Source organism: Megalops cyprinoides, chromosome 4, assembly GCF_013368585.1.
Source record: "Megalops cyprinoides isolate fMegCyp1 chromosome 4, fMegCyp1.pri, whole genome shotgun sequence".
Classification (NCBI taxonomy): domain Eukaryota; kingdom Metazoa; phylum Chordata; class Actinopteri; order Elopiformes; family Megalopidae; genus Megalops; species Megalops cyprinoides.
In genome coordinates, this window is record NC_050586.1 from 12,901,212 (window position 1) to 12,917,869 (window position 16,658).

At 44.1% G+C, this 16,658-nt stretch overlaps 1 protein-coding gene across 1 annotated transcript in view; it reads left to right on the forward strand.

Moving 5' to 3' along the window:
* The window catches only part of bin3 (bridging integrator 3), a 40,256-nt gene extending 26,005 nt beyond the window's left edge, over positions 1-14,251 (forward strand). The window contains exons 7-9 of the mRNA XM_036527050.1: positions 5,237-5,378; positions 6,612-6,746; positions 12,481-14,251. Of these exons, the coding sequence (XP_036382943.1) occupies positions 5,237-5,378; positions 6,612-6,746; positions 12,481-12,627 (424 nt within the window). The 3' untranslated portion in view covers positions 12,628-14,251. The remainder of the gene's footprint in view (positions 1-5,236; positions 5,379-6,611; positions 6,747-12,480) is intronic.
* Positions 14,252-16,658: the final 2,407 nt, after the last annotated feature.

The window sequence follows — 16,658 nt, forward strand, 5'->3', positions numbered from 1 at the left end:
CATTGTTGCAGTTTCTTCTTGAGTCAATAAAGCAAATTCTTTTCAACTTCTAAAGACTGAACTGAACACCAACACTCATCACAGCTACTGTCAATACACACATTTCCATTAGTGCATCAATAACTGAATGCTCATTATATTCACTTTTTTGTCTTTTTTTCCCTCTTTGCAGTGTACAGTAAAAGGTATTGAATCTTTAATGGGGAGGGAGATGCGTGAAGCGTGGAAAAGCAATCTGTTAATGGAGGGGCTCATTTGATTACTAATTAGTCACAATCACTAATTTGACAAAGTCTTGCAGTCCAGCCCCGCCCCTCAGTGCTGTGGTTGCTCGCCAAACGAGCCATTTTTTTCCCTCCTTAAAAACATATCTTATGAATGTTGAAACGCTACTTGTGCGCCTGAGATGTTTTGCAAAGAATTCCTTTCTCAGTAAATAAATAAATAAATAAATAAAAGGTAGGGTTTAAGAAAACATAATTAATGCTAGCTTTTTTTGATGCCATCCACAAATGGGCAAGCAGATAATCCCACATCTGTGAAGATAGAAAGAGTGGATGCACACACACACACACACACAAACACACTCTGAACGCCCACATGTTGAGCGATCATTCAGACAGAGTTGAACCATGCCGGAAAACTTTCCTAAATCCGAGCGCCTTGGTTCCCTTCCCCTCGCTCGCTCGCCCGCTCACTCACTCACTCACTCTCCGGGACACACAGGCACACATGCCGTCCGCTGGGGTCAGCGGATGACGTTGCCGTGTTTACAAGGAGGGAGGGGCGCGTGGGCACACAGCTGCTCATTATCTGGGGCTGGGATCTTAACCCTTGCCTGCACTGTTGCTCTCCCAGAGGCAGTGGGAGGCAGGCTGTCGCCAAACCTGAAAAAGAGCACAATGCCGCAGTGACCATGTGCAAAACCTGCAAGGTTTGTTTTAATCAAAGGAACCTGGAGAGGGAGAGAGAGTGGCTCCTCCCCCCTTTTACAGTGCAGTTATCCTCCTAAAACCTAGCGTTTGAAGAGAGCACCTTCGGTTTTTGGCGTGCCGTGGAGAGGCAGCTTGCCCTGTGCGCTCACTTCCTGCTGTAAACTGTCGGACACCAAGGGCGGCCCTGTGAGAAATAACTGCCAACACTTCATCCAAATACAATTTTCTCTTCCATTCATTCATTACTTTCAAAATGGTGCTATCACATTACATATTTTTGAAGGAACATTGAAGTGTTTGTTGTTAAGCATATTTCAGAACTGGTTTACATGCACACACTCTCAAAAGCAGAAATTTGTGGATATATCAATCTGAACATTAATAGCTCCATAGTCAAAGTCAAATATCTGTATAAATTTAAGACAGTGTTTTTATTATCTCCCTTAAATTCTGTCTTGATTAGATTATGATGTCTGTGTATGTGCAATTTTCTGTTATTCTTATACTCACATGAAATATGAGCCTTCTCTTTTTAGAAGTGAGCCATTTCTTAAAATAGGAGCTATGAGCAGAAATGTTTAGTCTGTTCACACTTCCAGAGTTGTGTTGTTTTTTTGAGAATGTTTCTCATAATTTGTGAAGGCTTTCAGAGAGGATTTGAGGAAAGGCATGGAAACGCTCCTTAATTTTCTTTTTTTGGTAACGTGTATTTGACCATGAACATGTAAGAATGCAGGAGTTTCCTAACGAGTGTCAGAAGCCTTTTTTGTTCTCATATCTTGTCGTATCTCTTGGCCCACATTTGTGTTTGAGCTCTCTGACGTTCACAGCAGTGAGAACAAGGCCATAGACAAGTCGTGGCAGAGCACACCCTCCCTGGGCTCAAACAAAGGCTTTCTGGTGTTTCTCATACAATAGAAACCCCAGGTCATTCACCTTGTCATTCAGGCACCGGCGTGAAACTCTTGTCATTTCATGAACAAATGAAGGATGAGTTGAAACGTTAACACCGAAGCTTCTGGAGGAAGTTTGGGGTGACAGTGTAGCATAGTGGTTAAGGAGTAGGACTCGTAACTGAAAGGTTGCCGGTTCAATCCCCGCTGGGACACTGCTGCTGTACCCTTGGGCAAGGTACTTAACCCACAGTTGCCTCAGTAAATATCCAGCTGTATAAATGGATAACATTGTAAAGAACTGTAACCTATGTAAGTCGCTTTGGATAAAAGCGTCTGCCAAATGAATAAATGTAAATGTAAGTTAAGCGCTGTCAGTCATTTTTCAGACAGTAAAAATGGAGGGCCTGGAAACGAGGCAGAGGCAGTTGCACAATCTGAAGATGTCTGCCGTAGGGTTGTTTTTATTTATTTATTTTTTAAATTTTTTATTTTTCCTCAGAAGGGAGTTCAGTTTGAAGTGGCGCTGTCAGACCGACCGGTTCAGAGATCCTCCCAGGCCAGGCCCTGTTTGGGCCCAGCCCGGGGCTTGGCCGGCCGGGCCGGGCCAGTGGCGGGGTCATAAAAAAGAAAGCACCGCTCCCTGTCCAGTGGCTATTTCCGTCCCGCCGTCCCACCACACCCAGAGCCGGACGCTCGCCGTGTTACACGGCCGCAAGGGCGCGCGGTGGCCCGACGCTGCCCCGGCCAGACAGCAGGGGTGTAAATATAGAGAGTCAGACAGTCACAGTGTCCAGCCCAGGGATGTCCAGGGATTGTCCATCTCGAGCCAGCGACAGCCCAGGCTGTCATTATACAGTGTGTACAGTGACTTTCAGATATACTCCCGAGTTTGAGCTGAGTCAGCCAGGCGCGCAAGGCCCAATCAGTGGCTCGTGCCTGCTGTCTCTTACAGTGCCTCTCCGTAAGGGCCGTATGCTGCCAGCTTTATTACATCAGAGAGCCCCATCAAGCACCACTCCTCCACTCAACTCTCCCCCCCTCTCCCAAATGGGTGTTATAGTTTTGTGGTTTGCTCTTTGCTTTGCATTATGATTGGCCCCAGATGACTCACAGAAACCAGATATTCTAGAGACCGCGACGCGTTGATTTATTAACCCCCTGAGGGAGTTGCGTTTGTTGCACATTTTTGTGTCAGATACATTTAGTGTCAGCCTGTGCTGAGGATTAACTGGTTATGGGCATTTTAGAGAGCATTGATTTACTGCTGTTTATACACCCCCATATCTATACATCCTTTTTTAACGTGCCCCATTTCTGTCCTTGAATATCTCAGAACCTGCCAGTCTTCAATCTGTGTGTCTGAGGACTTCCTCGTGCCATTATATGTCCTCTCATAGCACTAAAAGAGATCTTTTATGAGACGGTTCAGTTTCCTGGAACACTCCCCTCCTGGCAGTGCTGCTGCCAGTCAAGCCTAATCACCCCTTGACAGTCTGACCACTAAAACTGTTACAGCCACCTGATAAGATATCAGGTGAAATTATTATCCCTTATAGTTCGAGTGACCGCTATGAGGAAAACGGGGGTGTGTTTGTGACCACTGGAACAGGATGTCCACTTTCAATCCTCTCTCATGCTCTCTTTCTCTGCTGTCATAGATTAAGATCTGATTGCCATTTATGTTCACGTGCTGTGATCACGTTACGATTACACGCTTAATTAGGAAATTGTAGCAAAGGGATATGATGTTCCTGAATTAACTACTGTGCTGAAGAGAAGTGGCTTTATATGATGTTCTTGAATTAACTGCTGTGCTGAAGAGAAGTGGTTTTGAGAGCAAGAGTGGGATAAAAAAAAACAAAAAAGTGTGTTTATTATTGAGGACAAATGTAAATGGCATGTATGGTGAAATGTGCAGGTAGCTCGGAGCCAGGTGCGCTGCGCAGAATGCGGTCGGACCGCGTGCCTTCCGAGGCGGTCGTGTGCAGTGTTACGCTGCCGCCAGGCTGCGTCGCGGTGTGGCCGTGCCCGGAGGGGCCGGTTACATAATCCCCTGGCACTCGGAGTATGTGTACACTGGAGGCAGATAGAGCGCAGGAACGCATCCACCCTCCCGTAACTGGGCCAAGGTGATGTTGTATAAATAGAGGGAGCGTGGGCCGCAGGGGCTGGGCTCCGTGACGTCCCAGCGCGTTGCAGGGGCCGCTCCCTCCGCCGCTTCCTGTGGGAAACAATCCGCAGCTTGTCTGAGTGCCGAGCCCAGGTTCCATCCCCGGCCGTCCCCCTCCCCTCCCCTCTCCCCTCTGCCCCCTCCCCCCCTCCCCCCGGGGTCACAGCGTTGCTTCAGCAACCTGCTGGCAAACTGTGATGTCACAGGCACTCCCCACAGCAGCCATGCCCACCTCTCATACACCTGGAGGGCTAGGAAGCACTCTTTCTCTTTCGGGGTCATGTCCTGAGCCAGGAATTTCTAGTTACATATGGTCGGCATTTCTTCATAATTACTTCTTACTGATAGGCTGATAGGCTTTGTGCAGAATGACCTGGGTATCAGCATAACATGTTTTTTTTTTTTTTTTTTTTAATGTTACCTGTTTGAGCAGTCCCATATTTACAGCAGCATATTTAAGGTGAATACAGTGGGGGGGTGTCCCACCTGAGATTTGAACCCTCAGCCTTCTGTTCACAGACTCATTTCCCTAACAAACACTAACACTTTCTCATGTCATAATCACAGCCCACTCTGTTTGAGTTTACGCTCAGGAGAGTTCCCAAAAATACTTAAGCATTGGGATGGTAGATCAACGGGCATCTTGCTTCCAGCAGTGTTTCCCAGTAAAACCGGGCGCCGAATCAGCGCGTTGGAGCAAAGTCCCAGGATGAGGCGCTGCCTCTTGTTGCTAAGTTACAGTTGAGCGTTTCCTATTTTTAGCACCTACCGAAGTTGAAAACTGTCTCCTAAAGACTATATTTGCTATTGAATAAATAAACCGAGACTGCCTCTATTATATCCTGCTGTTTGCATTGCAGTAGTTAAGCGTTAATGCGATGGTTTAATCTATCGGCATGTTAACCTAAGCTAAATGGGTAGGAATATCATTGCAAAACCAGGATGTTCACTGGATCTTTGTAATCTGGAGTTCATATATATTGATCCAAAAATCTCACAGATGCATTTCCAAGAAGACCTAAACGCAGTTCCTTGGAGAGTCCAGACCAACAAGTGCATAATCTTTTTTTTTTTTGTTTCTCTGTTATCCCCATCTGCTCCCCTGTTAGGAGCATTTGCTGCAGATAGGTTAGCACCTGTTTCAGTCTGCTTTAGATGTTTGACTTTGTTCTCATTGATCACTACTATAGCCAGGCTCGCTCTGACCCTGCCTGTCTCATCCTTCTGTGTTTCAGGTACAGCAGTGTGTTCCCCAGCCTCAACATGGCAGTGAAGCGCCGGGAGCAGGCTCTCCAGGACTACAAGAGGCTGCAGTCCAAGGTGGAGAAGTACGAGGAGAAGGAGAAGACAGGGCCGATTATGGTCAAACTGCACCAGGTACACCACACAGACTGTAGAGCTGTGCCTATGCACAGGCGTACACACATGCATACACACATGCTCACACACGGACGCACACAAATACTTTTTGTCCCAAAGCAGCGGCTGGTCGACACGTTACATGCACACACGCAGACACACAGGCTGCAACAGAGAATATCAGCCGTGCAATGAGTGGTCCACCCAAAAGCGTAATGAGTGTCCTCTTTGATCCTGAGTAGTGTCAGTTAAAAAAAAAAAAAAAAACAAATAGACAAAAAATTGAAATCGACAAGTGAACAAGGTACGAACGCTGACTGAGTCTGAACAAAAATAGTCAGGCGCATGCACACTTGCACTCTCTCACCCACGCAAGCTACCGCGCTCTCGTGTGCTGCGCTCTTGAAAAGGCACGCGGCTGCAAAGATGCAGACGCTTAATTGCATCGTGTACACACGCACACACACTGCCACATAGGTGCGCTCGCAACACACGCAGACCCGTCTAGCTCCTGACACACACTCGCCGCACACGGGCACCGGCGCCAAGCTGTCCCCAGGATGGCACACGCTCGCCCACGCACCGGGGCGCAGAGCCTGGGCACAGACACCGATCAGGGCAGGGGAAAAGACCTGGCCTTTCTGTCTGTCCTTTGAATCCCTGCTTAACTGTGTAACACATTATGAAGGCATGTGCAGGAGGAACGTGTAGAAATAGTTACTTCAGAGAGATAAAACATGAATGCACTCAGCTGAGGCAGCAGGTTCCTTTTGCTAGGTCTGCCCACTGGAGGCACGACACACAGGCAGTCATGGGTTGAAACACACACACACACACACACCGGCACAGCCTGCTGATAGCCGCTGCCCGCCAACACACAGACACCTCCCCCAGATCACTGACTGCGTGGATGTGCAAAGCGAACACAGCCCACAGAATCACACACCCTATCACTCCTCCATCAACTGGTCGTGATTTCCTTCCGTGGTTTTTTTTCTTTTTTTCCCCTCCGTGGTCATTCTAGGTCTCTAAGCATTTTCATTTTTTTTCTAGTGTTCCAAATCTTCCTCATTACAGGGAAAATTCTGAGAATGCAGCGTCCTGAAACTGCAGCCGTGCATGTGAAGTCAGTTGGTATGATAGGGAAAAGAAGGCCGGTGTGGAGCACAGTGATGGAGAGTCCCTGGTGACGGACAGCAGCTCGTCAGCCTGTGTCAGTGCCGTTACAGTCTGAGTCTTTTCACCCCACAGGCCAGGGAGGAGCTGAGGCCGGTGAAGGAGGACTTCGAGGCCAAGAACAAGCAGCTGCTGGACGAGATGCCGAAGTTCTACAACAGCCGCATTGACTACTTCCAGCCCAGCTTCGAGGCCCTCATCCGGGCACAGGTGAGTCAGCTGCACCCTCCCCAGCCACCACCTCAGTTACACACACACAGACCTCATCAGTCAAGACCGTCACACCGCCTCCGCTACTGCCCTTCCGTAAACAGACGGAGGTTCGCTGAAGAAAACCCAAAAATAGACCCTGTATTGACTTTGAGCACCTTGATTCATGGGAACTTGTTGGAAACACATTGGGAACAGATGGCACATGGTGAAGAGTGTTCATGGGTGTTGGGGTTGTATTTGACAGTCTCAGAGAGGCCTGTGTGTGAATACTTCATGCTCAAAGTCCCATTTAGATGCTTAGGGTTTCCTCTATTTCCTACAAAGAAAAGCATCTCAGACCGTGATAAAGTATTAATTAAAATTCCTTTAGCTAGATTATTGGTTATCTTAATCCAGTTGCCTCCCTTTGGATTTATCAGAGCTGCATTTTTATCACAGCGATTCTTCTGACTCTTTAATTTTTGTATTTGTTTGACATGAAAGTTGGAGTTTTTCTCCTTTTTTGGGTATGCAGCATTTTTAATTCAAGGGGTTTTCTCCTCAGGACGGCTTGCTGTCAGTCTGTGGTTTGGGGCAAGAGTGCGGCCGAGCATGTAATCCTCTCTGTCTTTCTGCACGACGCCCTAATGTGATTACCCCCCACCGCCCCTCCCCCTGTGACAGAAAGGCGCGATCCCATTCCAGTAAGCACACGTCCATACACACGGTGGACCGGTAAACCAGGCCTGGGCGGCTGTTCAGGCGGCTCTCTCTCTCCACCGCCCTCTCGGACCTGGGGATAACTCTCGTTTTAACTGGCGAGGCTGGCGGGAGCCTGGCCCGCTCGGTCAAGGTGCACGGGACGCTTCTGTTTCTTCTTTGGGCGCGAGGCGGACAAGCTGGTAATGTGCTTACTGAGCCGAGACGTCATGGGGTCTTAAAGCCGCCCTGCGAAATCAAGGGGGGGGCGGGGGGGGGGGGGGGGGATTGGTGCCTGAGCACCTGTCTGGTGCAAATCGCTGACACTTTCAAAGGAAAGAAGTCAGATTCCACACCGTCTGTTGACAGGCACCACAGCCCTCCGGCTTGATCCTCTCTGCACCCCTCCGCCCATCAGGATGTCCCGAGTCCAGGGAGTGTGTTTTGAGGCGGGAGTAGCTTTCATAATGCGGAGGTCAGTATTGAGTGTATGCTGAAGTCTAGTGTGACAGGGTGGGGGGAGAGAGCCTTGATCGCACGCAAAGCTCTCGCTGCAAATGAAGGCAAGGCCCCGGCAGTATTGCGTAACAGATGCGTAATCTTCGCCACTGAGGAGGAAGAGTCAGCGGAGGTCATCTGTCTGGTAGACCACACAAAGCCTGAACGAGACGTCACCTGGTAGAGCCGAGTTTTGATCGGACTTCGTTCAGGACTTAAATAGCTCGGTATATAGTGGCCCAAGAGAGGGATTTACCAAGAAGGACAACATTCATAAACAGAGATGGCAGTTAGCAGCATTCCTGAGAAACGGATGCAAACAAGACACCGTCTTAGTTGCCATTGGTCACATTTTAAACTTAAACGCATGCAGCTTTTTCAAATTCCTGAACAGTGCACAGATCTGGCTGGCAACATGTGTTTTACGTGTAAGTATTTCCCATTAGATCTGGGATAATCTAGTTTAAAACTCATTAGGATTAACCCGCTGGTCCCATTTACAGCAAAGCTCTGCTGGTAAACACTGTGTATCAGTTTTCTTGACAGACCCCCCGCTGGCTGGCGAACCAAAGGCTGTCAGTATTGATAAGAACACTATACCCCTGTGTGTGTTATTTTATTATGTAAGAGTATCAGGGATATATTTACAGGCTGGAGTGCCGGTGGCTGATGTGAGTAGTTCAGAGGCACTGCTTATGGCCCCTAATACCAGGACGAGAGAGTGAGAGCTGTGAGGCGTGCCAGCTGCCCACTGTCAGCAGTGGAGGGAGTGAGAGGGTGTAGCTGAAGCAGGGATGACTTGCAGGAGGAAGTTGAGAGGCGAACGTTAATTTGTCCCGCCCCCAGGCCCTCGCATACACACATACCTGCTGGGAAGATGATATCCAGTGCTTTATAAAATTGTCCTACTCAGTCTTGTTCATTCATGTTTACTTGCCCATATTGGTGTAGGATTCTAAAATATTCTTTTGAAACCTATATCATGATGTTATACTAAATGCTCACGGTGATGTTTTTGAAGATATAATTTTTCAGCCTCTGGAATCTTAGTGATATTGAACTCAAAAAACAGATGATTGACTAATATCCACAATCGTTGTGCTTAGTAGCAGAGCTAGCCAGCAAAATCACTCTCATTATTAAAAAAACACCTCTTGGATCCACATTATAAACTACCAAATAGGAATATATGTAACAATGAGAGAGAGACTCTGGACATGCTTTGGTTGTGGATTTTCATGTCATCTACACCCATGCGTATTCTGTGTGTGCTTACTGGTTTCTGTTGAGAGGAATGAGGGCAATACGTTTGTACAGAACAAAGAAGCATTCTCTGACAAGTTTCACCATCAAGTGGGGCTAGATGCTCTGAATTCTCATGGGATTTTAACAGTCATTAAATGCTGGCAGCACTGGAATGGATTATTACAGGACTGTTACAGGAAGTAGATGTCCTGCTTTCAGGTTCATGTGTTATGAGTCTCCAGAATTCCAAGTAATTGTTTTGTCATATCACAGTCTCTGATTGGTTGGCACGGCACAGTTTATTTTCAGTTATTTTGCATTTGATAACTCTGGGATTGCTGGTCGGGGTCATCTTGAGAGAAACTCCGATAGCTATGAGGCATTTCCGCCGGCAGTCCCTCGGTGTTTATAGAGAGCTGGAAGTGAATCGCCAGAGAAGAACGTTACTCCGGGTCGACGAATGCCCCTCTGGGTCACGGCAGACCGGTACTTTCGCTCCCGGGCCCTGCGCGTCGCTCCGCGGCAGGCAGGCTGAGTCAGCGCCGAGGCAGCTGGGACGCAGGGGCAGCAGCAGCGGAGGCATCGCGACGGAGTGGCCGGTGCCGATGACTCACGCGAGCGCGCCGGGGACGAGTGCTCCAGAAACGCCGCATCGCAGCAGCGCGGGTGAAAGGCTTGGGGGGGGATTTCTGCGGAGTTAAGGTCAGAGGGAGCGGCTCCAGCTCTCACACCCACAGCCGCTCCTGGGTGGTCAGAGGCTCTGCGTCTCCATTGCGCCCCGCGCAGCCCCGGCTCCCATTCTCACTTGCGGCTCCCACAAGCTCAGGCGTTTCTCCCGTCGAGCTTTTGCACAGCTCTACCGTGCTTTGAGTCTCTAGCGCCACCGTCAGGAATTCCGTGAAACAGCTCCAAGTTCTCTTTTTTGTCTCGACCACCTGTACAGTAGCAGGAGAATAGGGCTTTTGTCTCAGCAGAGTCCAGACTGATGCTCGCCTGTGATTGGCCCATACTGTAGGGTGTATTCTTCTTCAGCAGCTGACAACATTGACCTCCTCAGAGCAGTGTGTAGACAATTCCTCTCGCCTCCCAAAACCCAGAGACTGTATGTATTATGTGAATGCTACCTCTAAAATTACAAGATTTAGTTGTAGTTGTGCAGGAGGAAAGAAAAAAAAAAGACGCAACTCTTTTAAATGTACAATGTAATTTAAAATGTTGTGTAATCTCATTTTATGTAAGTTTATTTGTAGTTAAAATCGTGACAACAATGTAATTTAAAAAAGAAATAAAACAGTTTATGTAAAACACACATGAGAAATGTTTCCCCATAAAACATTTGTCTCTGCGCTCACACTATTCAGCTACAAAGGCCAATAGCACATCACTGTTAATAAGGCTATAACACAGCCCCCACTCTGTAGTCAGAAGAGACACTTTCTCCTTTTGGAAATGTTCCTGACTTAAATAGTTCTTACGGGCAAACAGTTATTGTTTGCTTCTTGAATGTGCATTTATAAGCAGATAATTTATTCAGTAATCATGGTGAGGATTTTTGTCTGATTTGAAGGTTTTTTTTAACACATTAAAAAATGTCATTTGTGCCAAATAACCCCAGACCCCTAATTAACCTGTTGTATGCTGTGAGTACTGGATTGGCAACAACCAGTTAATACGTATAAATAGATTGTTATGTATAGATATTGTTATTGTATAAATAGATTAAGTCCAAAGACCCCTTGTAAGAAATGAACTAATTGTTACCCATTAATAAAGTAGACATAACTGCCTGAAATTGAAAAACTATTTTTCAGAAAGCCAGACAGGCTATTAAACAAAATGAACTTCTGTTACACTGGATTTTACGACCCACTCAGTATCTGTATTCTGCGTGGATGTGTTGGGCTTGATCCTGGTATTATGAATATGTGGGTCAGGAGGAGACAGGCTTGGAGGTAGTAGGTTGGAGAGAGCTGAATATGCATATAATATGTTGTTAACTCAGGCATAATAAAGAGTTAATTGATATTTAATGGATAATTTCACTAAGGTTTCTACTGGCATTTCCTCAAGGCCACAGGTTATGCTCCGCTAATGCTATGCTCTCTACTGCCAAGCGAGTGCGTGGAATACTTAAGCGACTAAACAGTGGCCAGACGTGCCATTCAGCGATTTAGCGAAATGCCTGAAGTCGGTTGGTTTAAACATCATTTTCAGATCACTCAAACATGCCATCAGCTCTTCGGTACTTCCGTCAGTCAACGGCCAGAAGCGCTCCTAATCCTTTTAATGAGTCTTTATTCGTCTGTATTCTTGGCTGCCTGCAAAACATGCGTGCTCCTTAGCACATATCCACAGAAGAATCTGTGAAATACCCCCTTAAGTGTACTGTACCATATGCGGTAGTGCATGAATAAATATCTGAGTGTGTGTGTGGGTTTCAAGGGTTGTATTTCCCAGCGCTTTCATTCTCTGCCCACTCCTCTGGAGTCTTGTAATGTGATTAAAGTCTATTAATCATCAAAGCAACTCTCCCGGGATCCTGACTCATGAACCGGGGGAAGGAGCAGGGGTGGGATGTGTCAAAAAAGCTTTCAGCGAACAGTCGCCATCTCTTGTACAGATTGGAAGAGAAAAGGCAGGGTCACTACCCACAGAGGCACAGTTTTTTTTTCGTCTAAGTTGTTGTTTCTTTGATATCTGGTGAGCTTTTTCTTTTTTTTTTTTTAACCCCCAAACAGGAGGTAATCGGGCATAGGTAAAGGGATAAAGGAAGCAGTTGATCTGTTGCGTTAGAATAAGTATCAGAGTCACTCAGTCCTTTTAAGTTCTGTTGCTGAGTCTGCCTGTTTAGGTTTTGGAGGTTTTGAATTCAGTGTGCGGCGTGATCGTTGAGCCCTCTTTCCAATTTGTTTTTTGGAGTTTGTGGATTCAGTGAGTGATACGGTTGCTGAGTCCTCTTCCCTATTTGTGTTTGAGGTTTTGGATTCAGTGTGTGATATGTTTATTGAGTCCTCTTTCCTATTTGAGTTTTGGAGGTTGTGCATTGAGAGTATGGTATGATTGTTGCACCCATTATCCCATAGTCTGCGTTCAGCGGCCCTGTACTGACCTTTTTGTTCTATCTCCTTGTCCCATCTATTGCTCTGTCTCGCTCTTTCCCTTTTCAATTCAATTCTCATTCAATTCCACTCACTTTTTCTCACACTCTCTCTCATTTGCTCCCACACTCTCTCGCTGCCTCCCTCTCTCTCTCTCTCTCTCTCTCTCGCTCTCTCTCTCTCTCTCTCTCGCTGCCTCTCTCTTTTCTCAGGTGGTGTATTTCACCGAGATGCACAAGATCTTTGGCGAACTGACGGAGCAGATTGACCAGCCGGGACTGACGGACGAGCAGAGGGAACGAGAAAACGAGGCCAAGCTCAACGAACTGCGCGCTCTGTCCATCGTGGCAGACGACTGAGAGCTGAGAGGGCAAGACAGGGGTGGGGGTTATGGGGGAGTGGGGGGGATTCGGGGAAGCACGGGGACCACGGGACAATAAGGAGACCTCCAAATCACTGAATGGAAGCAGCTTTCCCTGACTCTTGAAACTCTGTTTGAACATTTCTTATTTTAATCTCCTACCCTACCCCCTACTGAGACACTATCATCCCTTCTTATCTCCAGAAGTGACACTAAGCAATGTTTAAATACTTTATTGCCATATATTTAAAGCCATTAGCAAAGTGCTATTGCTATCACCAAATAAAATGAATTATGTTTTACTTTTAAACAAATGGAATGGAAACATAGTCTTATACACTGTGTATGAAGACACCTGTAAAAACACTGTGGGTCACTGTTTTTGCGTTTTCTATGTGGTCATTAATCATCATGTATTTACAGTACATAAACCAGTAATAAGCTGTCCATCTAATGCTTAGACATGATTACAACAAGTTCTTTAACTTCTGTTTTATATATATAAATTGTCCTGAATTAATGCCAATCTTTTGCCTCCACAGTACTTATTTCCTCACTTAGGTGGTAATGTTAGCAATCAAAATGACAATCATTCTACTTCTGTGCTACCGGCTTTACTATTTGTTTATTAACTATTTCAAATATATTCATTCTTAAATGAGTAGCTATGCCTTTAAAAATCATGAAAAATCTGAAGTGTCTGAAAAATCGGAGAGCATTAATGTGAAGCATATACCTGTTATGTGGGGTCAGAACACTGTTTTTTTTTGTTGTTTGTTTCTTTATTGAATCAATATTATTCATGTATGCAAAGTCCTTTAGTTACATTGCTGTCTATATTCTATATACTGTATGTTTCATGTTACCAGCATGGTTGAATATAATGGATGACTATACACCCTAGCTTATTTGCATTGCTGTACTGTCTGAGCTCCAGACAGTGTCAGTTCTGGCCGTTTGTAACAGGGAAAGGCGAGGTACAGTGTTTCCCTTTGGAGTGCCTTTGTCTTTCGTCCTTCTTGTTCCCGACTCCAGTCCGTGCTTTAGGTGCGCTCCGGGCACGCCAGACAAAAGGTCCAAAAGCAGTCAACCCCTCTGCTGTGCTATGCGTGAACAAATGAAGGTCTGTGTTAGTGGTGTTTTCTGATGATTGTGATTAGATTTAAATACGTTGAAAGATTTGTGTGTCCTTATTAACGTTTCTTTCCCTCACATTCGCATTTCAGTAAAAGCAGTGGGAATAGGTACTGACTCAGTTTCCAAAGTAAAAGCAATACTGTTGCGCCCTCTAGTGGCATTAATGTTTAATGTCTCTGGAGTCACTTTGCTGATTTATATTTGTGCTTTTATTTGTTTTTGTGATTAAGCCTTTTATTAGAATTGTTAAAAAAATTGTCCTTGATTTTCCTGTAATTGTAAACCAATGGTCTACAGCCATGACATTTCTAACGTGCCTGACGAAGCCAGTGATGTGGGGGTATTTTTCCACTTTAAAAATTACTGATTGTCCAAGTTGAACACTATAGTGTTACTGTGTCCCCATTTTAGAATAATTGTAAAGACATCAAAACTATGAAACTAATACGAAAGACTGTGAACTATGAAAAACAAAAATCTAATTAGTGACCCAAAAAAAGTGTTAAACAAAACTTTTAAAAAGTTTTAATTTTAAATCTTTTGGAAAGAAATTCATACATAGCCATCAACTTCATTATTTATATCCGAAACAAATTTCAAGCATTTAAGCATATGTCATTAGATCAAAATGCCTTTGAACGGATATTTCCCATTATCTTAATTAGGTGTGTCCAAACTTTTGACTGGTACTGTATGTCTTCTTTTTGAGGAAATGCTCATTGCTGAAAAGTGAAAATGTGTGTGCTGTGTGTATTACATGAAAGGTATGGCACACTGTGAAGGATGTACCTTTAACTGGTGCCTTCTCCATCTGATTCCAGTCATTTGTATTAAATAGCTTTCATACTGGAGAAACATTTCAATTAATTATTCAGCAGTAGGACAGTAACCTCAGTCAGTAAAGCAAATTTGTTTCAGTCCACATTGTCTAAAGCCAAACTGTTGGAGGTAAAGGTTAAAACTTAAAGGTAATCCTCATGCAATTCTCCCAGCTGTATGTTTACGCAGTGAGAATCTAGCAGCAATATATGTCATCCCTATGGTAAATAAATCCATTCAGATTTTTCTTTTTTTTTTTTTTTTCCACAGTGATGCTTCGTTGTATACCACCATTCATTTTAAAATGTTCAGGCTTGACTTAGGAATGACTCCTCTTTATTTTAAACCTTGGCATTGTGCACACAAGTGGTTTTAGGGATTTTCGGTGTTTCGTTTGTTCCAGCTGTTGTTTACCAGGATTCTGATTGACACATCTTGACACCGTCTGTTCTGACAGTTCCTTTCACCTGTTACAAGTCTTTTTTTTCCTACAGAATATGTGTACTTGAAATAAATGGATTGTAAGGAATGTACCTGTTTGTGTTTTTTTTTTTTTTTTTTGGTCAAGTTCTCTGTCCAGTCAATCTATGCTGCCATACTTACATATTTTTTTTCTTGGGTGATGCTATCAAGAAGGCAGCTGTTTACTGACGATGATTGTGATTAAGAACGTAGTTGTTTTTCTCTTTTTTTTTGTGATATTTAAAAACATGTAAGGTTTAACTGACCTTTTTGTTAGTTATGATTTTCTGAAGGTGTCTTTTGGTGACATTTTCAGTGAAATATTAATCTCTGATGCATTTACTGTTCTCTCAAGAAATAAGCTTGAGATACTGTCATCTTTTCCATCATTTTCTAAAATAATTTTTTATAATGTTGGAATGTTTTTGACTTTTGAGCTTTTGACCTTTATGACTTCCCACATGCTTATTTTTAGATATTTTAAACCAAGCCAGGCTAATCTGACACAAGTAAGCCTGGAAATAGTAAAAATATTGTGGTGTTAAAAATGTTCTACTTTATTGTGGGCTACCAAACCGGAACTTACAGCAATTTTTTAAATCAAACTATTTCTCATCGGAAGAGCATCATGAAATGTTTTAGGTCTTCTTAAGGAAACTGGGAAAGTGTTTTTTTATTTCTCAAGATATTTTTCTTCATACGAATGTACTAAAATAACTAAAAATGGTGCTCAAATCATCCTTCAGTTTACAATCATCCTTTAGTTTTATAATCGTTTGTAATGATTGTTCTAAGAGTGACAACTTACTAAAACAATCACGTGTTTGGACTGGCATAGTGAGGACACTCCTTCACTGACAGTCTGACAAATATGATGACTAGAAATTGACTTCTTTTAAATCTGGGTTTCACAATAATATTACATTTATTGTTCTGTAGGAAAAGTCAGTCTAATCCAGTTGGAGTATCTTATTTTAACTTAAAATTAAGAAAAAAAAAAATTGAAGGAGTACCTTTGTTTGCAATTCCCTGAAACACAGAATAAAATTGTTCAGTTGAGTTGACTACCTCTGATTTCAGTCAAATATGTGCATAGTTCTTTGTTACGTCAGGTTTTCTGTATGCAGAATGTTTTCTATATTCAGACAGGTTGTCACAGTGAATCGGATATTTTTCTGACATTAAGTCCTGGTGGTCTTGGAATAGCATAGTGGTATAGAAAAACATGTTTTGTACTGTAGTGTTATTTCTTGCACACAATTTATCTTCATTCTCTCCTGTCATTTTTATTATGTATTAGATGGGTTACTTTCCTTCCTGCTGACAAGATCTTTATACACACACACACATTCTCTTACGAAAGGGTGTTTGTGTCTTCAATGTAGATAATGGCGAGGTAACCTTGAGTGCCAATGATTTTTTTTTTTTTTGCATCTGACCTCCTAGTTAATGCTAAATAATAGCTGTCAATTAACACTAATTCTGAATTCTGAATTCTCAATGTAGTTGAGGTACCCTCCATTTCACCAAATGAAGAGGATCTCCTGTATTAATTTAGCAAGGTAGTTCTAAATTGTTCAAGGGATAAACTCTGAACTCTGCTGTATCCAT